Source organism: Marmota monax, unplaced genomic scaffold (genome assembly GCF_021218885.2).
Source record: "Marmota monax isolate L192 unplaced genomic scaffold, Marmota_monax_Labrador192_F-V1.1 WCK01_AAM20220418_F8-fsc00014, whole genome shotgun sequence".
NCBI classification, from domain to species: Eukaryota; Metazoa; Chordata; class Mammalia; order Rodentia; family Sciuridae; genus Marmota; species Marmota monax.
In genome coordinates this window covers 16,665,157-16,690,427 of record NW_026695222.1, presented here as the reverse complement: position 1 = coordinate 16,690,427, position 25,271 = coordinate 16,665,157, and the positions used below count along the sequence as shown (strand labels likewise).

Genomic DNA, 25,271 nt, shown 5'->3' with positions numbered 1-25,271 from the left:
TAAAATACTGAGAATGTATGCCAGTATACCAGACCTAACTTAGGGTATTTGTTGATTCTCACTGTATAAATAGTACCACCATGCCTGATTTTAAGTTAGCAATGTGAGTTACTGAATGTGGAATTGGGAAGAGGCACACAATTATAAAGTTATTTCTACTATACAGATATAGACGACATGACCTAAAGAGCATAGATAATAGTAAAATGCAGCAACATTAGAAAATGGTGAGTTCTTGGTAATACCTTTGATTCCAATATAATTTATTTAATTATAGGCTTATATAATTTTAATAAGTACTGTGTTTACCAACTCTGAAAATTTGACAATCAGTTCTTACAGGCAGGTATAAGCCAACTCTAGTACATACCCAATCTTGCCCCCTCCTTTTGTCCAGTGGTTCAATACCTTCAAGGCTCATCATCTTCCTTACATCCTACAGGAAGCCTGACTTAAGGCCTCCAGCCTTTGGAGAGTTCCCTCTTCTGAATTCTTAGAACTCAGTTTGCACCTGTCGCTTGGTACTGGCATTGACAACTTTGTCTATGCTCTGATCTAGTGGAGGAGATTATATATAAAAGAGAACCAGTTTTTTCCTCTCTGTAGCCCTTCAGATCCTGTACTAATATGTCACGACCTTGGCAAAGACTCAACAAATATCTGTAGTGGTTTAACATGTAAGGAATGACAGGTCAACTCAAATCCCAGCTCCTGAGAAGAGCTTTGGAATCACAGACTGTGCTGAAAAACAAAACAAACAAAAAAAACCCTACTACATCTACTGTGTGACATTGGATAGCCACTCTACCTTCCCATATATCAGTTTCCTCCTCTATTATATGGGAATAATGACCATATTCACCTCTTTGGGTTATTGTGAGACTGGAATGATTTAAAGCATGTAAAGCATGGCCAAAGATCTTATCTGTAGTTTTAGTTACCTACAGTTTACTATAGTACAAAAATATCAAATGAAAATTTCCAAAAATATACAATTTGTAAGTTTTAAACTGTATACCAATCTGAGTAACATGATTAAATCTATTGCTATCCTGCTCTGTTCTTCCTAGGATGTGACCCATCCTTTTGTCCAGCATTTCCATGTTACCCAGTTAGTCACTTGTAAGTTGTCTTGGTTATCAGATTGAATGTCCCAGAATCACAGTGTTTTGTGTTCAAATAACTTTTATTTTACTTAATAATAGTCTCAAAGCAGAAGAGAAGTGATGCTGGTAATTCAAATATGCTAAAGAGAATCTATAAAGAGCTTTTTTAAGTACCATCTCACATCATCACAGTAAGAGTTACATAAGTACAATAACATATTTTAATAGAGCACAATCTCATAACTTTCATTATGGTATGTTATTATTGTTCTATTTTATGATTATTATTAATATTTTACTGTGCCTAATCTATAAATTAAACTTTATCATATGTATAGGAAAAGACACAATACAAAGAGGGTTAGGTATATCCAGTTTCAGACATCTACTGGAGGTCTTGGAATGTATCTCCCCCCCATAATAGGGTACTACTATATATCCTAAAGTTTACAGCAACCCTTCACATCCAACATGATGTGAAGTATGATGCTTGCCTGTTCCAGCTAGGACATGGTAAGTCAGAAAAGGAACAGGACTCAAACACTGCCTGTCTGGCCACAGGCCACTATGCTGGATACACACTTCCCAGCTTCATCTTCAACCCCAGACTTCTCACCTTGCAGATCAACATGACGAAGGAGGACTCAACAAAGTCTTTTTCGATCAGCTGCCCATATGAGTACTTCTCTATCTTCCCCAAGGTTACTAGCTGCCAGAGCTTCTCATCAGACCACGATTGAAAAAGATCCAGCTTTCTGAGGGGAAATGGCTGTTAGAATTCATCACCTTTGTTGGGCACAGTGGCACATGATTATAATCCTAGCAGCTCAGGAGGCTGAGGCAGGAGGACTGCAAGTTCAAAACCAGCCTCAGAAACTCGGCAAGGCCCTAAGCAACTAGTAAAAACCTATCTCTAAATAAAAAATTTTAAATAAACGAATAATGGGCTGGGGATATGGGTCAGTGATTAAGTGCCCCTGGGTTCAATCCCTGGTACCAAAAAAAAAAAAAATCCCCTTTATCATACAAGGCTCCCAGATCTTAATACTCTCCAGAAAGGGAACTCACCTCACTCTTCAACTCTTGAAATATCTAGGTGGAAGATTTTACCACCACCCACTCCGTGCCTTAGCCCACAGCCAATCTTCTACATCTTCTCAAGGCCTCCCCTCTAGATAAGTGCCCCTCCTTTGCTGCTATTCAGATACCTCTGGGTGATCCAGCTCTCTGTTTTTCTCATTTCTGCTCCTCCCTTCAGGAACCTTCTCCCCAGTCCATCCTTGCTGTTCCATCCCAACCACGTGGCTCACTAAGCTAACCCTACATTCCAAGGACTATCCTCCAGGATAGTTCCTTACTTCAGCTCACAGACTATCTGGTACCCTGCCCAGCAGTCCTGGTCCTACCTTTGGCTTCAAACCCATCTCCCTCTGCCTTAATGGCTTCAAATACTCAATTCTAGGTTGGGTAAACAGGGAACATCCTTACTCTCCTCTTTGCCAGTTGCTCCCTGTGGTTGAAGGCCTATCCTACAGTGATAGCTTCTTCCCCTGACCTTGTGTACCACTAGTTATGGGCTTGCCTTCCCTCATATGTGACCCATCAGGCTGTTCTCAGTCCCAACAGGTTATGGGCTCAGAATTGACTACATTAGTCAATTCAGGTTAACTCAAGATAACTCAGGCCTCAAAAGTGCTGAGTTCATTTCTAGTGCCAATGAGAAGAGGTTCAGTGCCATGTTCAAAGGCACAAGGGTCTGGAGAGACAGAAGAAAAGTAAGGCCACCACAGGAAGAGTACCTCCTATGTGCCATGTATAGGACCACAACCTTCTCATGATCATCTCATTCCATCCTTACAATGAACTTTACCCCCTTTTACAATGAATCATTACCCCCATTTTATAGAACAGAAGGCTAAAGCTCAGAGAAATGAAGTGAACTACCCAGAGTCACATCACTGATAAGCCTGTTAAACAGAATTTGTGTAAGTCCATGGGAAATTAAAATCCATGTATGTATAATATGTCTAAATACACTCTACTGTCATGTATATCTAAAAAGAATTTGGACTGGGCTCCTACAATGGATCCACAGACCAACCCAATAAAGTCTAATTACATAACCAAGTTTTAGCTGGGTGCAGAAGGCCCTATATTAGCCAGTTAACTTACTACACTGTAGATAATTATTTTAAATGTATTCAATTGACTGGTTGACTGACTAGGGTATAGCCAGTTTTCTATGCCTCATTTCTGCTTTCCTATCAATAGCGTCTGTTCATACTGGTGACTAGAGTTCTTAAAACCCGCTTTGATTCTGGGAGCTGCCTGATTTTCAAACTGTTTTTCTTTTGTTTTGCTTTATTCAAATAATCTCTACTAAATTTAATTGGTCTAGGGAATTTTCCTTTTAACAAGCCTATTATGGTTTGGATATGAGATGTCTCTGAAAGCTTACGTGTGAGATGGTGCAAAAATGTTCATAGTTGAAATGAGTAGATTATGAAAGCTGTAACCTCATCAGTGATTAACCAATTTGATGGATTAATAACATGAAGGTACTACTATACAAGGTGGTAACTATAAGCAGGTAGGGTAAAGCTGGAGGAAGGAGGTCACTGGGGGCTCATCTTTGGAGTTTTATTTTGTCCCTGGAACCTCTCCTTCTGCTTCCTGGCTGCCATAAGCTGAGCGGTTTTCCTCTGCCATGCCCTTCTGCCATGGTGTTCTGCCTCACCTCAGACTCAGAGCAATGGAGTCTTCTGATGATGGTCTGAATCTCTGAAATGGTGAGCCCAAAATAAAATTTGCCTCTTCTAACTTTTTTTTTTTTAGGTCTTTAAAAAATTCTTTTTAGATATACATGGCAGTAGAGTGTATTTAGACTTATTATACATATATGGAATATGATTTCCCATTCTTGTGGTTGGACATGATGCGGAACTACGCTGGTCACGTATTTGTATATGAACATAGGAAAGTTATGTCCAATTCATTCTACTGTCTTTCCTATTTCCATCCCCCCCTTTCCTTCCCTCATTCTTCTTTGCCTAACCCAATGACCTTCTATATTCTTTCCCCCACATCCCCCAACTTGTTTTTGTCAGGTATTTTGGTCACAGCAATGAAAAGCTGACTAACACAAAGCCTAGGAGCTGAAATTGGAAGTCAGACATATTTTTCCAGTTTCAGAAGATGAACTGCATCTCCTTTCAGAACTAATTCCCCATTTTTCCAGGCTCCATACCCTTCATGACACTACCTCTTTCAGAGAAGCCCAGACCCCTTTGCCCAGAACACTTCCATATAGCTGTGCAACCCTGCAATCTGTATTTTCACAGCCAGTGCAGATAATGTCATTTGGGTTTCCTCTCTTCCTCATAAAAGCAAATAACCAAAGAACAAATAGGTTTAGTTTATACATCTTTATGTGGTCTTTCAGAAAGAACTCAAAACAAAAATCTTGTGCTATATATGAGTTCTGCTTTTAGGTTGTTATATAGAGTACCTAGAGTACTTTATATCCTGTTATTCATTTTATTCAATATTTATTTGTTAATGTGTCTGGCACCATGTCAACATGAGGATACAACAGTGAAAAAGACAAATCTTGTCCTGGCCACCACATTGCTTATAGTCTGATGGGGCATATAAGCTATAAAGAAACTATCATGCAACGAAGAATTACAGTATAGACAGGGATTTTAAAGAAACAGGAAGCAAGAAAAGCACAGATGGAGCATCTTTTCTATTCTGGGTCAAGGAAAGGTGACGTGAATTAGTGAAGCTCAGGGACTTCTGAATCAGACACGCCAGGCATATCATCAAATTGAGCCTTGGTTTTCTCATAAAACTGAGAAACTTGGTTCTATAAACTGAGGAAAGTAAGAGAAACAATCTCATGGGTTTAAATGTAAGATTAGATGCTACAAGTGGTACAAAGTTCTTGGCACCCTGCCTGACCCAACAAGAACTCAATCTTCATTATGTATTCTTGTATGTTTCCCATCATGCCTAGGACAAAGGCAAGCACTAATAAACAAAGAAGGGTAAAAAGATGTTGAATGGAGTTACCTAAAAAATTCAAATCGACTCTCAGCATCCTTTTGAACTTCTTCATCCAGCTTATTAGCCAGGAAATCCTCCCTGTCAACAACCAGGAACTCTGTGTCCTCAAAGCAGACCACAGTGGCCCTCCTTGTTCCTATATTCAGAAGGCTCATTTCCTGTTGGGTAGTTAGAGACAAGGGCACACGTGAGCACCTCCAGTGTCCTGCTCATACCCCTGTACACATTTTCCATTTCCCCCTGAACTCTTTCCTCCCCAGAATGCAGGCTCATTGGCCTCCTCCATACTCCTGCTTGTTCCCTCACTGTGCCCCACTCTTCATTGCTGCTTGTAGAAAATGAGGCAACAGGTCTAAATAGGCCAGCGAGGAAACTGGAGAGGCCTCATGGAGGCCATCCAGTCACTGAATTTCTGAGAGGTTATATGGGGAACATGCTCCTTTATCATGAGACAAAAAGGTTAACTTTGGACATTACCTGGTCCAACTCACTCATAATATATATGACATGTAAGGACACTGAGACCCACGTGGATCAGTGACTTGCACAGAGTGTAAGGCAGGACAGGGCCTGGTCAAGAATTTTGAGCAAGACTCTTGCCACACTCCTAACCCCAGGTCAGGAAGCCATACCCTTCCCCTGGACTTACCCCGAAACAGCTGCCCCTGTGCAGCAATGTTGGATGGGGGTCTAGGAAGGCACTGCTGCCATCTTCATCCTCAGTCACTGCAACTGTACCCACATAGATGAAATAAAAGCTGCTACCCCTCTGTCCCTTCTTGAGAATCACACGCCTACGGCCAAACCTGGGAAAAAAAACATGGCCAGTTGACCCGGTAACAAGAGGGAAAAGCTCTGAACTGGTTGTGCTCTTTGCTCTGGGGTATGAAAGCACAGACCTGGACTAGAAGAAACTTCAGAACAGCCCAGTTCCTGTCCTTCAAGTTAGACCCCCTTCACTAATACCTAACCAGCTGCCTACCTTAGTTAGACTGAAGTCTTCTTACAGCAGAGCCTTGGCCAGACTTGTTCATGCTGTATGTGCTTAGACACATGGTAAATGCTAAGTGAACAGCAGTTGAGTAATAAAGAAACGTGAAAGCAATGGATGGGTCAACAGAGAAGCTAAATGATTATGAGCCCTTTAGAGTCAGATTAGCATCCAAATCCTATGTATGATCTTGGCTGTGTGACACTGGGAAGCTCAGGGTCCCTCTCTGACCTTCAGTTTCTCTTATCTATAAGATACAAATGAGCATGCCTGGAAAGAGAGAGGTCAATAGTCTTATTATGATCCCCAGTAGCTTACTACCCAACTGCACACCCTTAGGATAGAAGTACCCTGGCCTAGAGCAAACTAGGATTTAGTTCTTAAACTCAGACCCCACAGATGTTTCAGGAAAAGCCATTCTGGTTCAGGAAGAACTAATGCCAAGGCTACGACTTTGAGTGATTGGGAAGAGGTATTCTTTTTTTCCCACTGGAGTAAGACTGGATAGAAGTTAGAAGCTAGGACTATGGCAGCCAACTTGCTTGGATGAGGGGAGAGGGTGACTGACAGGGAGTTTTTTTTGTTGTTGTTTTGTTTTTAAGATAATGATGAACCTTTATTTTATTCATTTATTTATATGTGGTACTGAAAATCGAACCCAGTGCTTTACACATGCTAGGCAAGTGCTCTACCACTGAGCCACAACTATAGCCCCTGACAGGGAGATTTATATGAATGAAGAATCAAGAGATAGGGAGAGAGACAGAAAAACATTGGATCCTGATAACACTGAGTCCCTAAATCCAGCTGAGCCTGAAGCTGAAGAAACATCCCAGGACTTTTTATAGCCACCAATGCATTCCCTTGGGCTGTTTTCTCAGATTTGCAAATGGGAGAGAATCCTGTCTAAGCTGCTAATTCCAGTTCCAGAAATAATAAACAACCATCAGAGGGCTTTAATGATCACCACTTGCTTGATTTTCCCCCAGATCTTATTACCATCCTCAATCAAATCCATATTATCATCCTTATTTCTCTGATGAAGATACTGAGGCTCAGAAAAGTTAAGTGGCTTAGCTGAGATCACACTGGGGCAGATGGGGCATCAAATTCCTGAGCTTCAAGCAAAGTACCTTTGGCACCACTCTGCTGTGGAGTCTTTACAGACAGTGGTAACCTACTTTTCTTCCTTGGACTAGAACAAAGCAAATGGTCCTCTCTGCATGGAATGTTCTGGTCCATACCTCCATCTACAAGTCAAACTATTCAATTATCTCCTCTTGAAACTTGTGACCAAGCCAGCTTTGCCCTGAACATCACTGGGCATAAAGTATCCTGCACCAGTGATAAAAAAAAAGCTGACTTGTTGTGTTTATGTCATAGACTGACCAGCATGAAGGAGGATGTCTATGAACTATAATAATCTTATATCCTGGATTTTCAAAATAGGCCTAACCTCAAATATTCTGTTAGGTTGCCCCATGAAGCCATTGAGATGTCCTGGAAATGGCAATATTTCTACATGCCCACCTCTTAGACTTCTTTGGTACAAGTTATTTACATGGTAGTTTTTGTGTCACGGACCTTTGATAGTCTGGTGAAATCTTCATAGAATGATGTTTTAAGTATATAAAATAAAATCCAGCAGAGTGACAGCTGACAAATATTCTTAAAAACCCAAATTTGGGGTATAACAATATATGTATCTTTGCTAAGGCAGTGAATAACAAGATCTAGCAGAAGATAAATGACTACCTTGATTTTAAAGATGTGAACATAAATTATTTTTCAAGAAATCTGCTATAGGGCTGGGGTTGTAACTCAGAGTGCTTGCCTAGCATGTGTGAAGCACTGGGTTCAATCCTGAGCACCACACAAAAATAAATAAAATATAAATAATAAAGGTATTATATCCATCTACAACTAAACATATATATGCGTATATACGTATACACACACACACACACACACACACACACACTTTTAAAAAAGAAATCTGCCATAACTGGAACATGATGTGAAAAATCAAATTTCTTTAATGAAAAAGTATGTTGTTGCTTACCTTTAAGAAAGAAGAAAATGGGGCTGAGGCTGTAGCTCAGTGGTAAAGTGCTTGCCTCGAATGTGTGAGGCACTGGGTTCAATCCAGCACCACATTAAAAATAAATAAATACTATGTGTTCATCTAAACTAAACAAGCATTTTTTTTAAAAAAAAAAAAGGAAGAAAATGATACACTGATAAATTTCATTTAGAGATTAATGAAAATAAAGATTTTTTTTTGGTCATTAAAATTAAGATCCCATGGGCATGGTGGCCCATGCTTGTAATTCCAGCAGTTTGTGAGGTTGAGATAGGAGTATCACAAGTTCAAGGCCTTCCTTAGCAAGTTAGCTAGATGCTCAGCAACTTAGTGAGACACTGTTTCAAATGTGGCTCAGTGGTAAAGCACGTCTCGGTTCAATTTCCAGTACCAAAAAGAAAAAAAAAGAAAAAGAAAAAGAAGGAAATTCACAGACCCTATTCTAAGACCTACCTGGATATACAGCATAATCATCTGTGTTCCATTCTGACTTTCAAAGCCTGGATTTGAGTTTCAGCTCTGCTTCTTATTATCTAGTATAAATTCTGATTTAAATTTGCTTTTGTCCCCTCTGAAATTCATGTTGAAGCTTAATTCCAATGTGGAGTAATAAGAGGATAGAAACTTAATCCTACTATGATGGTTAGATGTAAGGCCTTTGGATGGTGATTAAGATTAGATAAGATTGGGATGGGGGTATAGCTCAGTGGTAGAGAATGCACTTAGTATGTGCAAGACTCAGATTTGATCTCCAGCACAGGGGGAAAAAGATTAGATAAAGTCATACAGATGGAGTCAACATGACAGAATATTGGTATATTTATGAGAGAGCCCGGAAAATATGAATATGTTCTCCCAGTCTCTCACCATATGATTCCTTGGGAGTTGGCCAAAGAGAAGGTCATCATCACTAGATGTGGCCCTTTGAATATAGATCAGACTACGATCCCTCCCTTTTTATATCACTTACCCAGTCTGTAGTATTTTTATTAGCAACATAAAATGGACTAAGACACTGGGTGTCTAGGATAAGTCTTTTCCCTCTCTGACCTCAGTTTCCTCATCTGACAAATGAAGGAAATGGACTTTCAGAGGTTCTTCCTAAAGCCTCTTCAGATTTAACAGCTCATTAAATCTAAGATTCAGTAAGTGAATAAAATAAGCTGTGCTGTCACCATAACAGTAAGCACCCAGGAAAACTGACAGACTTCATTGCTGATACTCTTCAGAGGGGTGGGTAGAACCTGCCACACCTTCTCAGTCAGGCTCTTCCTGCCCAGCCCAGTCCCACCCAAGCCCAGGGGCCAGAGGTATGCCCCTCTCTGACCTTTCAAAGCGCATGACCTTGGCCAAGAGCAGTTGTAGGGGCTCTGTATAGTTCCGGTAGCTATCCACAACCTGTAGGACATTGCAGAGAGCCTGGATCTCCTGTTCTGTCCTCCAGGAAGGCTTCTTCTGCGTGATCTGAATGGCCCTTGGAGGGAAGTGACCCTAAGGAGAGAGGCCCAGAGTGTCAGAGGACAAGCAGTTTCTCCCCACATTCCTGCTTGTATACTTTCCTGTATCCCCATACAATAATGGCTGACATATACTGAATGCTTAGGGTTTGCCAGACATTGGGATAAGCATCTTACACACTCATCTCACTGCATCCCCATTCAGTCCAAGAATCATTATGCCCATTTGAAAAATGAAAATACTCAGGCAGAATTATGAGCAGATCTGCCACATGCCAAAGTTCAAAACTCCCAGGCAATTTGGGCTCCTCAGACTCCAGGGACCCTGCAGCATCCTTTCAGCACAAGCACACTGGTAATCAGAGAACTTTGCTCACGTCTTAGTCAAGATGTTCTCAGTACTGGAACTAATCACACATGACTCACTAGATTGCCACCTATAAGCCTTGCCTATAACAATGGATTTTTCCCTGTGTGCCCTCTTCTATCCATCAACTGCTTTGCCCAGAATTGCCCTCAGCTCTAGAGTTCTGTGGCTCTCAGACAGGACCCCACATAAAACTTGGGTAATCTTCAATGCCCAATGTCAGACACTGGCTGGTCTTGAAATCTAAAGAAATACAGAATTTGGAAGACTTACTTGATTATGCTTCATTAATGAGAGGACATAAGAAATAAGATTATGTCCAGGAGAAGCAGGCAATAGAAACCATACTTTGGCTCCAAAAGGGTGAGGGGAAGAACAAGGATGGGCACAGGTGGTTCTAGTACCAATTTTAAGGTTCTGTTTTTTTCCTCTTTCCCCGAGAGAAAAATCAACATGGCTACTCTAAGACCAGGGTCAAGTTAGGCTGCATTAATGCAAACTTCAAATCTTCCTATAACTAGGTAGTTTCCTTTAAATTTAAACTGGAATTTAAATTTTAATTTAACATCTAAGATTTGGTGGGTAGAAGTAAGGAAGATAATAATGATGCCTGAAATTTAGAGAATAAGTCACATAGTGTAAAGCCTCACACAGATATAAAGCCATTCCCTCATCAAATGAAAAAACTTAAAGGGCATCCAACACCCATATGGGGGCAGGTGTGCCAGACATCTCTCAGAGTGCTCATCACAGAACCAGAATTCTCACTCAGGTCAAGAATTTTTCCACCACCTGGCTTCCTTCTCCTTTGTCTGGTCTCTCACATCCTATTTTGCTTTCTTTCGTTTTCCCATGAGTCCAAACCCAGAAACTCTGCTATTCAGTGACAACTGGTTCCACTCAGTTATTCAGTGACAACAGGTGCTCACAGTCTTAGAATGCCAGGGCTGGACAAGGTCACTAAAATCATCTATAGATGAGGAAAGTAAGTGGCTCAGTGGTGACATAATGGATAAGTGGCAGAGTCTGGACCAAAACCAGCTCTCCTGATACCTAGTGCTTCTTTGGCTATAATACAAACAGAACATCCCCCCACTATATTACAGGTGTGCATACCTCCTCAGCAACAAAGTCCTCGGTATCAAATATAATTCGGCCTTGCTTCTTTTTCTGAAAGAAATGAGGCAGGGAGAGAAAGGAGAGTCAGTAAGACTACTCCCGGAATTCTGTATCTGAGATCCTTCTGTGTACCTGAACCACTACAGTGGGCAGGAAGCAATAAGAAATGCCCTACCAGCTGGCCCTTCTATGTAAAAAGCCTCAACACAGCATACACCCATAATCTCAACAACTCAGGAGGTTTAGGCAGAAAGACTGCAAGTTCGAGGCCAGCCTCAGCAATATAAAAAGACCCTGTCTGGGGATGTAGTTCAGTGGTTAAGAGTGCCCCTGGATTCAATCCCCAGCACTAAAAAAAAAAAAAAACCCTAACTCAGCACTACACTGTTTTCCAGCCACAGCCATCAACATTATTGTGAAGGCAGAGAAAGGAAGAAAGGGTACAGAGAAAATAGATGATGAAGAGAGAAAAGGAAGAGGGAAAAGAAGAAAACAAACAAGAAAATATATATAGAAAAAGAGCAGGGATAAAAAGGAACAAATGAAGCAAGCTTTGTAAAATGTGTACAGTGAGCCAAGCATGACACACCTTTTTCACCTTACTCTGTTTAGTCATTAGAACAAAGCCCTATTTTGGGCTTGAGGTGAGTGAAGGAACTTTTTAAAGGACCTCACAGCAAATAAGTGGGCCAGGTGGATCTGAACCCAGGCTTTTCCTGGAGCATGGCCAGGAGAAGGGGTAACAGATCTCAGGGATGATCTAATCCAACCCTACCTTCTGACAGATGAATAGAGGATGTGGAGAGTAGAGAAAAATAGAAAGCGAGGAAGGAAAAAAAACAAGGCCCTGACCATCATTCTGGGTCAAACCAGGAAGCTCATTCTCTTAGGGGTATATCTCATACTATTCCCTACATCCCGCTGAGATCCCTGAATACCCCCCACCCTACCACAATTTAGCATTTTTGTATCCATGCAATGCTTCTCAGGAAGGCCACTGAAAGAAGTGGTGATGCTCTAAAATATTGATTTACTTTTAACTGAAAACCAGCCTCTGGCTGTCTACCTTACTTTGTGCTCCAGTCCCTAGCTCTCCACCTGACCCCTGGTAGACTGCCCTTGCAAAGCTTCTGCTCAGCCCAAAGTCACTCCGCGTGGCAATGTAGTTAGGTTTAGCTTCATGCTAAGCCTAAATCTGGGTCTTTAGCTTCCAACTTAAGCATGCAGCAGCCTGCATCTCCTGGGGAGCCCCCTGATCTCCAGGGCTCATTGCTTCACCACAGCATGCCACCCTGAGAATCAGTTTGTCCTTCCTGGGAGCAAACGTGAGTCTCTCAGGTTATAATTCTATTCCATCTCTTCCCTGTCTAATGGCCCAAATCATGTGGCTATAGATTTCTTTGGCTTGCCAGCATATCTAAAAATAGATAAACCTGAATATATTTTGAAAGGGCATATCTTCCTTCTCCAACTGGCTCATAAGCTCTACACCCTACTATCTATCTATCCATTTCCCGCCCCCCAACCCCAGTACTAGGGATTGAAGGCACTCTACCAGTAAGCTACATTTCCAGTCCTTTTTTATTTTGAAACAGGGTCTTGCTAAGCTGTTCAGGCTGGCCTCGAACATATAATCCTCCTGCCTCAGCCTCCCAAGCTGCTGGGATTACAGGCATATGCCACTGGGCTGGCTTCCCTGCTGTATCTTAACTTAGCTACCACACACATCAGTTAGATCACCTGCTGATCCCTTAGAAACCAACGGAAGGCTACCTTCCTACTCCCCATTACCATCCTCATTCTCCTCTTTAGCCACTATCTTTCAGAAATCACTGTGGGAAATTTCTTGGACAAGATGTGAGGGGTGGAGAGGAATTCTGGGTCTAATCACTCTTGGCACAAGAAGAAAATGGGCAGGACTTTTCCACGTATTAGCTGGGGAAATGCTAAAGCCTGGGAACACACCAATGGGAACACAGTAATGATATATCTTCAGGGAACCAGGTCAAGTTAACAGAATGGTGACCAAATTTTCACCATTTCTGAGCCAAAAAGACCCCTGATCTACTACTGGGATAAAATACTTTTAAGTGGGAACTTCTAGAAAGTCTAAAAGCAGGGTCACCACAATGAACATGGCCCTGAAAATGTTCCCTTTTGGGACGATAGGAAAGAAAGTAAAGATGGTATATAATCTGTGGTATTCAGAAAACCCTGGCTCTGTTGTGGCTCCTAGATTCTTTTTGGCTCCTATGATCATGTTTGGAATCAGACCATGTCTTCCTCCCTTCTATGTTTCTTTCTATATGCAAAGATGGGTATTAGTAGAACACTGTTAATATACCTATGGAAAAGGAAGGAAGAATTCCTTGGTAAGTTTGGAAGGAAAATCTTGGTGTGATCATTTCCTTTTTCTTTCTTCTGAATTCACGTTCTGCTAAACACATTGCACTAGAATCCTGCCTCATTCAGCATTGCCTGCCACAAGGCATGAAAGGCTAATTCTGAGGGTATTAGGTAACTCTCTTGCTTGATGATAGAAGTCCCACCTTCTCCAATATAAGTCTGTCATTAATAATAAAAACTGATTGCTGGATCTCATATCTGCTTTGTCCTTTGTCTTTTCTCTCAGCTGATTCTGAGCACGGGCTGGGAAATGGGGTGCTATATATATTATACCTCCTTAAATCCTAACAATCCTATTAAGCCAGATGCTTACATCCCAGAAGGAGAAGAGAGGATGCTTTCTGTGAGGGACCTCAATGACTTGATATTCTCGGAATCCCCCGAGTCCTTGGCGGAACATTTTACACACTCGGATCATCATTATGATATCCATGGTAAGTTGGTACAGCCCCTGTGGAAACAAAGCGAACAAGATCAATGGAGATCATCTGTTCTCAATAGTCAAAAGAAGTCTGGATGGCACTGAACAAGATGAAATTTAACAGGATTAAATGCTATGATGTGCTGAAGAAATGGTTGCCTGTTGAAATTATGTTGGTAGCTTGAAACTAGCCACAGAGAGAGTATTAATGCCACAGAAATTGGCAACTATTACAAATAAGGGCATTCCTCACTCTAGAAATCAGCATTATAAACACTCACTAACATACTAATACCTAAATGTGAAGTCTTTCACTTTTATCCAGAAAATAAAGGGCACAAGTAACTGCAGACAGCATGAGGTGGGGGGTGACACAAAAAGCCAACATGGCAAAATGTTGATTGAGAGTTCTAATAGATGATCATTACACATTTTTTTCAAGTTTTACATTTAAAAATTTTCATTTAAAAAATGCAAAAATTACATTAAAAACTTCTGTTTACTAACTTCTATTAATAAGCACATCATAAACAAAGTGAAAAGACAAACTGCAGATTGAAAGAATGTATTTGCCATACATATAACTGAAAGGATAACCACGTAGAATTTTTTTAAATACTACAATCATACAAAAAATATAATAATCCAATAACAAATGAGCAAAAACTATGAATGAGCAATTCAAAGGAAAATTCTAATCAACTATAAATTATGAAAAGATTTTTAACATCACTAGAAATAAAGGAAATGTAAATTAAAATAATAAGATACTATTTTACACATATTGCAAAAATGGGAAACATGGTATGACAATGTTGTAGAGCAATTTGGAAACATTTTATAAGGTTGAGGATATGTGTAATTCACCATCAAGAAATTATACACGTTATATACATACTTAGAGAAACTCACATGCGCACAAGGAGAGAGCCAGGAGAATGCTCATGGCAGCACTGTTTGTTAAGTGAATGGCTGAAAATAAGTTAAATGTCCATTAGTAGGGGAAGGGACTGACACATTAAGGGACAGTCACAGGACTGAACATAGCACTGGACTGTGTGTATCAATGTAAATAAAGCTGAAATCATTTGAATGGGGGGGGAAGTGAACTATGATGTCATTTAAGGTGTCCTTTTAAAAAAAGTGTCCTATGTACACTATATGTTGTTTATGGATATATATATATATATATATATATATATATATATATATATATATATATATATATACAATAACAAAAATGTAAATAGGAATGATAATACCAAACTCAGGAAAGTGATTACCAGTGAAGAGAAATAGAAGGGCTTTACCTGCAACTGTAGTATTCTATCTCATTAAAAAACTAGATATCTAAAGGAAATATGGGGAAAGGTAATTTATTAATGAGATTAACATTTATTGAGTATAATTTAGTAATGTCAGGCATTATTCTAATATGTATTAACTCACTTAATCCTCAACAGTAAATTTATACAATAAGTTCTAAAAATTATCAGTGCCCTTTTATAGAGGAGAAAACAAAGGCACAGCAAACTGAGGAACTTGCCATGACTAATAGATAATGGAGTTCTAAACCCGAGTCCACAGCTTACTCTATTATTTTACCTTGCTACCCTGTCTTATTCTCTCTGCCTCTAAAGACTGGGTACAGAACAGGACTCTAAGACTCAAGAGTGTGGCCTGGTGCTTGCCCAGTGTCCAGAAGGTAGGAGGCTATAGAGCAGTGGTCAGAATTTAGTCCTTCTGAGCTCCTTCTGGAACACCTTCCTTTGTGCCACGCTGTGACTCCAAAAGGTACAGGGTGGCCACCACTCATCCAAGGTCCCTCCTACCTGCCTGTTCCCCAAAATGCCTGTTTGTTTAATCTCCTTCTCAGGAATTCCCTCAAGAACCCTTGATCCTCCTTACCAGTTCCTCCTTCAGGAGTTGCCAGTAATGAGACACCTTACGTCTCCTCATGGTTCTTGAGTTGGCAAATGATACAATGCATTCAAGGATAATATGACTAATCTTCCCCCAAGGATCCAATTACATTAGAAACAAACAACTTCCCTCAGTGGCATGGAAACAGTTTCTTCCTCTCCTTATACCCTGCCAACAACAGCTGGAAGCCTCATTCTCAGAATCTACTGATGTCATAATAAGATTCTGGAAGGAGGAGGGGACAATGGAAAGACACTGAATCTGTGAATCTTTTATTATAAAACACTCATGTCAATTAATCCTCACAAATACCACAAGGTGAGTGAGCTTAATCCCAACTTCATGCTCAAGGACACTAGGGTTCAAAGTGGCTAAATGACTGCAAGAGTCTTGGAGCCATCTTAAAGAAAAGCAGGTTTCTGGGCTAGAGGTAGAAACATCCACTTTAGCCTTGGGATCACTCTAAGACTAAGAACTTGCTAGACCCTGAAGAATGGGTGCATGGTATAGTCCCTGAAGTCTTGTTAAATCAGGATAATCTGGCCAACTCAGCAAAATGGAAGCCCTCAACTTAACGAGGCATCAAATGTTGAAGGAGACAGGTGCGGTGGCTCATGCCTGTAATTTTGGTGGCTAAGGATACTGAGGCAGGAGGATTGCAAGTTCAAAGTCAGCCTCATCAATTTAGCAAGGCCCAAAGCAGTTTAGCATGACCCTGTCCCAAAATAAAAATTTATTTAAAGGGGGGTGTGGCTCAGTAGTTAAGCACCTCTGGGTCAATCCCTGGTATCAAAAAAATAAATAGAGGCTAGGATTGTGGCTCAGTGGTAGAGCACTCACCTAGCATGTGCAGAGCCCTGGGTTCAATCCTCATCACCACATAAAAATAAAGAAATAAAATAAGGATATTGTATCCAACTACAATTAAAAAATAAATGTTTAAAAAATAAAAAATAAAAAAATGAACAAACAAAAAATGTTGAAGGGTCTTGGTGACAGAAATGACTCTAGGGTTCTTCTAAAAATAAAGAAGACGGGGGAAAAGTATTTTTTTTTTCTTCTAGAATAAAGATGGCAATTGATTACAGAACCTCAGTTTGCTTTTGCAACAGGATCCTCAGTGGAAAACTGATTTCAAATATCACCAGATCTGCCATTCCTATTTAGCTGGTTTATCTGCTACTCACACCCTGGCCAACCAAGGGAGAAACAGAAGGATACGTAATGCAGTGAAGACAACTGGAAGAAAGACCCAGGTTCTGGGGGTGTTGCTCCGTGGTATAGCAATTGCCTAGCATGCATCTAAAGAAGAGTTATAGTAGGCCTATACATACACATATATATTCACACAAACAAGTGCATGTAAAACTGAGGGCTTATAAAAATAAGGTCTGTGGATTGTACCTGTGTCAATTTCCTAGTTTTGATATTATACTATAGTCATGTAAGATATTATTTTGGAGGCAAACTGGGTGCAGAATACCAGAGACCTCTCTGTAGTATTTTCACACCTAAGATTCTGTAATAATCTTATCAAAAGGAATTATAACAAAAAGAAATAGCACCAAATCTATGTATACATATTACAAAAAATTGTGGGAGGGGTAGGCAGGGAATAAGAAAAACAAATGACAGGTGAAAGACATCAATAAAAAGACGAAAATTAACATGAAATAGATGATAATCATTAACAAAAAAGAACTTAAAGGGCTCAGGACATTGTAGAATGAGATCAAAGCAAGGACATGATATTACAAAGAATAGGGCTGGAGTTGTGGCTCAGCGGTAGAGTGCTTGCCTAGCACGTGTGAGGCCCTGGGCTCAATCCTCAGCACCACGTAAAAATACATAAACAAAATAAAGGTATTGTGTACAACTAAAAAAAATAAATATTTAAAAAAATATTATAAAGAATAAAAAATTTTAAAAATGGAGGAGATGGCACTGACAGAGTTTGGGAAACAAGTATTTTAAAAATCAAAGCATCTGTACACGTGGAAAAATGAGAATTCATACCCTATTTGAATCAAATGTATGATATGTCAAGATCATTGTATTGTCTTGAACAACTAATAAAAAATAAATAAAATTTTTAAAAAAGCATCTCAGAAGTCAAGGTCATTTCAGAAACATCAAAAAGGATGCTGCTGGTCTGGTTGAAAACAGAAGACAGGATTGAAAGAGCAAGTAAAGGAGTTGGAAAGATTAAAAAAGAGCCAAGAGGGACTGCAATTGTGGTTCAGTGGTAGAGCACTTGTCTGTATGTGCTAGGCACTGGGTTCGAGCCTCAAAACCACATAAAAATAAATAAAAGTATTGTGTTCATCTACAATTAAAAAATATTTTTAAAAAAAGAGCCAAGAAATAATATAGCTAACAAGTACAGGAGAGAGGTGATATAAAAATATGGATTCTTAGCCAGGCATGGTGGTGCCTGTAATCCCAGCAGCTTGGGAGGCAAGGCAGGAGGATCACAAGTTCAAAGTCAGCCGCAGCAACTTAGTGAGGCCCTAAGCAACTCATCAAGACCCTGTCTCTACACATAAAATATTTAAAAGAACTGGGAGTAGTTAAGCACCCCTGAGTTCAATCCCTGGTACCAAAAAAAAAAAAAAAAAAAAAAAAGAATATGGATTCTTTGATTCTTTAATTTTCATAGCTCTAAGTCTTAAGATATCATTCAAAACTGCTATACTAAGAAACAGATGTATACACATATTTAAAAGTATAAAAGAAACTGGGCATGGTGAAGCATGCCTAAATCCCAGCAGCTGGGGAGGCTGAGGCAGGAGGATGGCAAGTTCAAGGCTAGCCTCAGCAATTTAGAGAGACCTAGTCTTAAAAGCTTGGGATGTGACTCAGTGGTTAAACTCCCCTGGAGTTCAATCCCTGGTACCAAAACAAACAAAAGGAAAAAAAAAAAAAAATATATATATATATATATATATATATGGAACTAACAATAATAATGGAGATTGTGTGAAAGAAGCAAAGTATAACAATTACCCTTATTTGATTTTTGAATTTTGTACTATAATCTTTTTTTTTTCGTTGTCAATCTTTATTTTATTTATTTATGTATATGTGGTGCTGAGAATCAAACTTAGTACTCACACATGCCAGGCAAGTGCTCTACTACTGAGCTACAGCCCAGCATATTATATGCAAATTTAAGGAATAAAAAATGGGAACCAGGGGCTGGGGATATGGCTCAGTGGTATCGTGCTCACCTAGCACACATGAGGCTCTGGGTTTGGTCCTCAGCACCACATAAAAATAAAATAAAGGTATTGTGTCCACCTACAACTAAAAAATAAATATTTCTTTAAAAAGGGAACTGGACTGGAATTGTTGTTGCTCAGTGGTAGAGTGCTTGCCTGGCATGTGTGACGCCCTGGGATTGATCCTCAGTACTTCATGCATACAAACAAAAAACCAACCAGCCAAATAAATAAATAGAAGGTTCATTGACAACTAAACAAAGTTCAATTAAAAAAAAAAAAAGCAACCAGAGATTTGCAACAGAGCAGAAACTGGTGAAAAGAAAACAAAGGAAAAGTACCTAAGCCCTTAAATTTACACTGGTTTACTGTTGAGAGCCACAGCCGAAGGGGGCCCCAGCAAACTTCCAGCTGCCCGCTGATTGGCTCCTCTGGGGTGATGTTCATTGGGCTGTTTCCCTGCCCTTTCAGACCACGGAGCGGCTCATTGGGGGACTCTTTTGGCTCCGCCCACACAACCCAGCCAATCGGCCTCAAGAGCAGGAGGAGTGGGGGGTTGAGAGGCTCCCCGGAAGCCGGTGGTGGCAGATGGGCTCTGTGGGAATTCCTGAAGAGCTGGTGTGGTGTGGTGTGCGTGTTCTAAAAATAAAGTTCGTTTCTGCTTGACAAGTGGCTCGTGAATTGTGCCCAGCCAGACTGCTGCAGTTTACCTAGCATGGGAATTATTAATAACTGCATTAATTATAAAGATAGTCTAGCTAGATTGTTAGCTCCAGTTCATCAAAACATCTTTACCCCAGGATCAAACATATTTGATAAAATAAATTATCAAAATGAAATCAGCAAAAAAAAAAAAAAAGGAAAAAAAAAAAACAGGGAAGCTTCTGAAACTTAAAAAAAAAAAAAAAGAAAGAAAGAACAGAACATACTGGGGTCTTTATATCTGAACCATATTTTCCCTTCCCCATGATCCCCACTGGCCCCCTGGAATGAGGTATTTTTATGTGGTGTATATAAATGAAATCATAGTATTACTAATTTCGTATTACCTGTTGAAAATCTGAATTTCTTGTCCATTGGTAACATACCTTAAAATTTTATACTGAATATCTCACATTAAAAAAAATAATGCAAAGTAATGACTCTTGGCAAGGATATAGAAAAACAAGAAACTTCCCATATTGATGATGAGAATGTAAAATGGTGGAGCCACTGTGGGAAATAGTATGGTGGTTCCTCAGAAAGTTAAATATAGAATTACTATATGTAATTAGTAATTCCACCTCTGGAGATACACCCAAATTAACTGAAAAACAGGGTCTCAAACAAATAGCTATACAACAATATTCAAAGCAGTATTATCCATAACAGGGAAATATCAAAGTGACCACAACAGGTGAATGAATAAATAAAATGGAAACACTAATTTTTTTTTTATTTTGGACTAATTATTCATATTTTGACATCTTTTTTTTTCAAAGCTTGCTCAACATTTTTAAAAATATTTTCTTTAGTTATAGATGGACACAATACCTTTGTTTTTTTTTTTTTTTATTTTTATGTAGCGCTGAGGATCAAACCCAGTGCTTCACACATGCAAGGCAAGCGTTCTACCCCTGAGCTACAAATGCAACCCCATATTTTGAAATCTTGACACTGCAATCTGCAAAATTCAGAAGCAATACATCTCATATATATATATATATATATATATATATATATATATATATATATATATATATGAATTTTAGCCTTAAAAATGAATAAAATTCTGGGGGTAGGATTGTGGCTCAGCGGTAGAGCACTCGCTTTGCATGTGTGTGGCTCTGGGTTCCATCCTTAGCACCACATAAAAATAAAATAAAGGTATGTTTAAAAAATGAATAAAATTCTGATAATGATTTAAAATGGATGAACCTTATAAATATAATGCTAAGTGAAATAAGCCAGATACAAAAGAGCAAATATATTATTCCACTTACATAAGGAACAAAGAATATCAAATTCAAAAAATCAGAAAGTAGAACAGTGGTTACCGGGGAATAATAGGAGGGGAAAATGGAGTATTACTCTTTAATGGGCATAGATTTTCAGTTTGGGATTATGAAAAAAAATTCTGGCCGGGCACAGTGGTGCATGCCTGTAATCCCAGCAGCTCAAGAGGCTGAGGCAGGAGGATCACGAGTTCAAAGCCAGCCTCAGTAACAGTGAGGCACTAAGCAACTCAGTGAAATAAAATATAAAATAGGACTAGGGATGTGGCTCAATGGCCAAGTGCCCCTGAGTTCAATCCCCAGTACCAAAAAAAAAAAAAAAAAAAAAAAGAAAGAAAGAAAGAAAAGAAAAAGTTGGAGATGGATGGTCATATGGTTGTACTATAAAGTGAATGTACTTTATGCCAGTGAACTGCATATTTAAGAATGGTTAGAATAGAGCTGGGCACAGCTGTACATGCCTGTAATCCCAGAAACTTGGGAAGCTGAAGCAGGAGAATTGCAAGTGCCATGCCAGCCTTGGCAATGCAACTTAGCAAGAACATGTCTCAAAATAAAACATAAAAAAGATCTGAGAATATAGCTCAATCCCCAGTACTGGAGGGGAAAAAAAGTTAAAATGATAATTTTGAATGTTATGTATATTTTACAATTTTTTAAAAAAACTGAATTAGGATAAGTTAAAAGAAAATTCTCACCAATAAGATATCACAACAATAAAAATGTAGAAAGAACAAACATTTTGCCAAAGAACATAGAGTGATGGCAGATAAGCATATGTGCTTATTATCATTAAGTTATTGAGAAAATTCAAATTAAAGCCACAATGAGATACCTCTAACCATCTATAGAATGGCTTTCAAAAACATGACAATATCAATGCCAAAGAGGAAACAGAACAGCTCTTATTCATCGATGGCTGATTCTAGCCTAACTAGTACTTGCACTCTCTGAACTTTATTTTGTTCATTCGTAAGGATCTATGAATAAAATACAACTCTAAAACTGTAGCAATATATAGCAAAAAAATAAATTCAGTCCTCTTTCAGGACTACAGTTTAAGGGAACAAGGATATGCATTACTCATCAAACTCGTGCTATTAGAACCCTTGTTTTCAAAATCAGAAACCAAATAAATTTGATAGCAATAGATATTGGTAATCCAAGACACAGAAAGATCTTCAAATACTAGATGACTGTCATATTATCTTAATTATGAAAAAGTAAGAAATAACCTAAATAGTCAGCAATAAAGCAGTATTCTTTATCCAGAGTTGGTCTCCTATAACAAATCACCCCTTCCCTGTTTCAACTCCTTTCATGGCTTCCTATTAGATCTAGAGTCAACCAGCTGAATTCCAATCCTAAAACACTGGCTGAACCTGGGAAAGTTAACTAATATTTTTAGACCTTAATTTCTCATCAATAAATAAAGTATCACATAGAGATGCTTAAGAATGGCTAATAAATGTAATGCCTATGAATTTCAAAATTTTACTTGAGCATTTTTGGTGCTGAGGATCGAACCCAAAGCCTGTGTATGCTAAGCATACTGTACCACTGAGCTTCACATCCAGCTGCCTGTCAGTTTTTAAAAATATCACAAATAAAAAAAAACTTATACATTCAAGTAAGTGTTATCTCTTAGTAATTATTACCATTTTAAAAAATTACTAAATGAATACTCTCTGCCAGAGCCTGTACTAGTTCCTTTATTCACTGACTATGCAGAGCTATCTTGTTTAGTTGTAATCACCTGCAGGCACCACATATAAATACAACAATGAATAAAGTAATAAATAATAAAATAATTCACGGCAGCTTTATTTGTAATATCTCTAAATTGGAAATAATCCAACTGTCCTCCAACAGGTGAATGGCTAAAAAAAACCTTGATATATCCATACCATGGATTACTACTCAGCAATAAAAGAATATATTATTGTTGCATTCAACAACCTGGATGAATCTTTCAGAGAATTTTTCTGAATGACAAAATTATACAGATGGAGAAGAGACTAGTGATTGTCTGTGGTTAGGAATGAGGGGAAGGGGGAAAACCAGGTACAATTATAAAGAGATAGCATGAATGATCTTTGTGGTGATCAAATAGTTCTAATACTGATTGTGGTAATAGTCGCATGAATATGTGATAAAATTACACAGACCTATATTCATAAACATATATACACATACACAAACAAGTACTTGCAAAACTGAGCAATCATAATAATAAGGTCTATTGTACTCTAATTATATAAGATGCTTACTATAAGGGAAAACTGGGTGAGTAGTACAAGAGACCACTCTGTGCTTTATTTTTGCTACTTTCTATAAATCTATAATTACTTCAAAATAAAAAGATTTTTATAAAAATATTCAGGCTTCTTTTACACAACTCCCAGCACCAGTATATCGTCAAGACGCTAAAGTCTCTTTCAGAGTCTAAGAATCATGTTAGATCTCTTCCTTCCAGAGATGGTCTGCAATCCATGTTGTTATCCTCTTTTTTTTAATATTTTTAAAATATTTTAAAAAACAGGCACTGTTGTAGATGAACACAATACCCTTATTTTATTTATTTATATGTATGCTGAGGATTGAACCCAGTGCCTTACATGTGCTACGCAAGTTCTCTACCACTGTGCTACAACCCCAGCCCATGTCCTCTTTTCTTTTTATTCATTTATTTTGGTTGGACACAATACCTTTATTTTATTTATTTATTTTTATGGTGCTGGGATCGAACCCAGGGCCCCATAAGTGCTAAGCGAGTGCTCTACCACCGAGCCACAATCCCAGCCCATCCTCTTTTCTTTTTAAATCAATAGTTACTAAGGGTTTACTGGATGTCTGGCCTTGTATCAGAAGCTAAGTTATATAAGATCAATTATTTATGAAACCTTCTGAAGTGAGCTCTCAATCTAATGATAATAAAAAGAATATAATAGGGCTGGGGTTGTAGCTCTGTGGTAGAGCGCTTAGCATGTGTGAGGCACTGGGTTCGATTCTCAGCACCACATACTAATAAATAAGTAAAATAAAGGTCCATCAACAACTGAAAAAGAGGATATGAAAAAAGCATTGGAAGAGAAGTAAAAAAAATTCTGTTTTGAATTTACTTACTAGACATTTGATTTTGTACCAATTCTTCACCTTTTGGCATGCTGATTTCTTAATCTGCAAAATGGAATAGAACATATATAAATATGTTGGGTTTTTTGCCTGTTTGGTTTTTTTTTGATAGAAAAGATTGACCCCAGGGTCATTCAACTACTGAGATACATCCCCAGCCCTTTTTTTATATTTTAGAGACAGGGTCTTGATGAGTTAATTAAGGCCTCACTAAGTTGCTGAGGCTTTGAACTTGAGATCCTCCTGCCTCAGCCTCCCAAGCTGCTGGGATTAGGCACCCACCTATAAATATGTATTTTAAACTTAACCTAGGGCTCCTGGGTAAATTCTAGGGTATAAGTAAATTACTTGAAATTATGTGCAGAAGCACATAACTGTATCTTTGTCCTAGAAAAAGGTATTTTATATATATATATTTGATTCTGAGCAACCTATAAAGGTTTAAGACTACTGAACTGGATTTTTAAATTCAATTTCTTAACAGTCTTCCATTCTAACAGTCCATTTTCTAACAGATCTCTAAGATCCCTCTTCTATCTCTAATATTCCATGATTCCAATAAGGATGGAAGAAATGGACCAGAGATGTGACATTTCATGATTCGTTCCATGATTCATGATCTCAAATACCATAAAATTTCACTCTCTTTTCCAATGGGACAGGTTTAAATTTTAAATATGTAACTCTATGACCTTTATGACTTACCCTCCCACCAACCTTCCAACCTCATCTCACCCCTTCTCTAGGTCCTAACCACTCCATCTAGCTTGTAGTTTGCACAAAATTTTGCTCCCGTTCACTATACCCCTTTGTATATAGTGGTCAGCTCTTCTACTTTATCAAAAAGAAAAGAAAAAAAAAAAGGTAGAAATCTCCCAAGATTTAATGGCAGCAACTAAATACCATGAAAGATCCATTGTGATGACTTTCAAGGGTTTGAAATCTAATCCAGTGGATTTACTTCTACCCATGCAAGGGAG

The 25,271-nt window shown here is 38.8% G+C and overlaps 1 protein-coding gene across 2 annotated transcripts in view; it reads right to left on the bottom strand.

Moving 5' to 3' along the window:
• The window catches only part of Cnbd2 (cyclic nucleotide binding domain containing 2), a 57,115-nt gene that overhangs the window by 30,919 nt on the left and 925 nt on the right, over positions 1-25,271 (bottom strand). Inside the window, exons 2-8 of one of the 2 annotated variants that reach the window (XM_058575551.1) lie at positions 24,283-24,336; positions 13,911-14,048; positions 11,189-11,242; positions 9,576-9,739; positions 5,824-5,980; positions 5,181-5,332; positions 1,723-1,861 (exon numbers count right to left, since the gene is read on the bottom strand). In XM_058575551.1, the coding sequence (XP_058431534.1) occupies positions 1,723-1,861; positions 5,181-5,332; positions 5,824-5,980; positions 9,576-9,739; positions 11,189-11,242; positions 13,911-14,030 (786 nt within the window). In that variant the 5' untranslated portion in view covers positions 14,031-14,048; positions 24,283-24,336. Of the gene's footprint in view, positions 1-1,722; positions 1,862-5,180; positions 5,333-5,823; positions 5,981-9,575; positions 9,740-11,188; positions 11,243-13,910; positions 14,049-15,926; positions 15,978-24,282; positions 24,337-25,271 lie in introns of those variants that run through there. The other variant, XM_046432944.1, reaches the window with a different exon arrangement.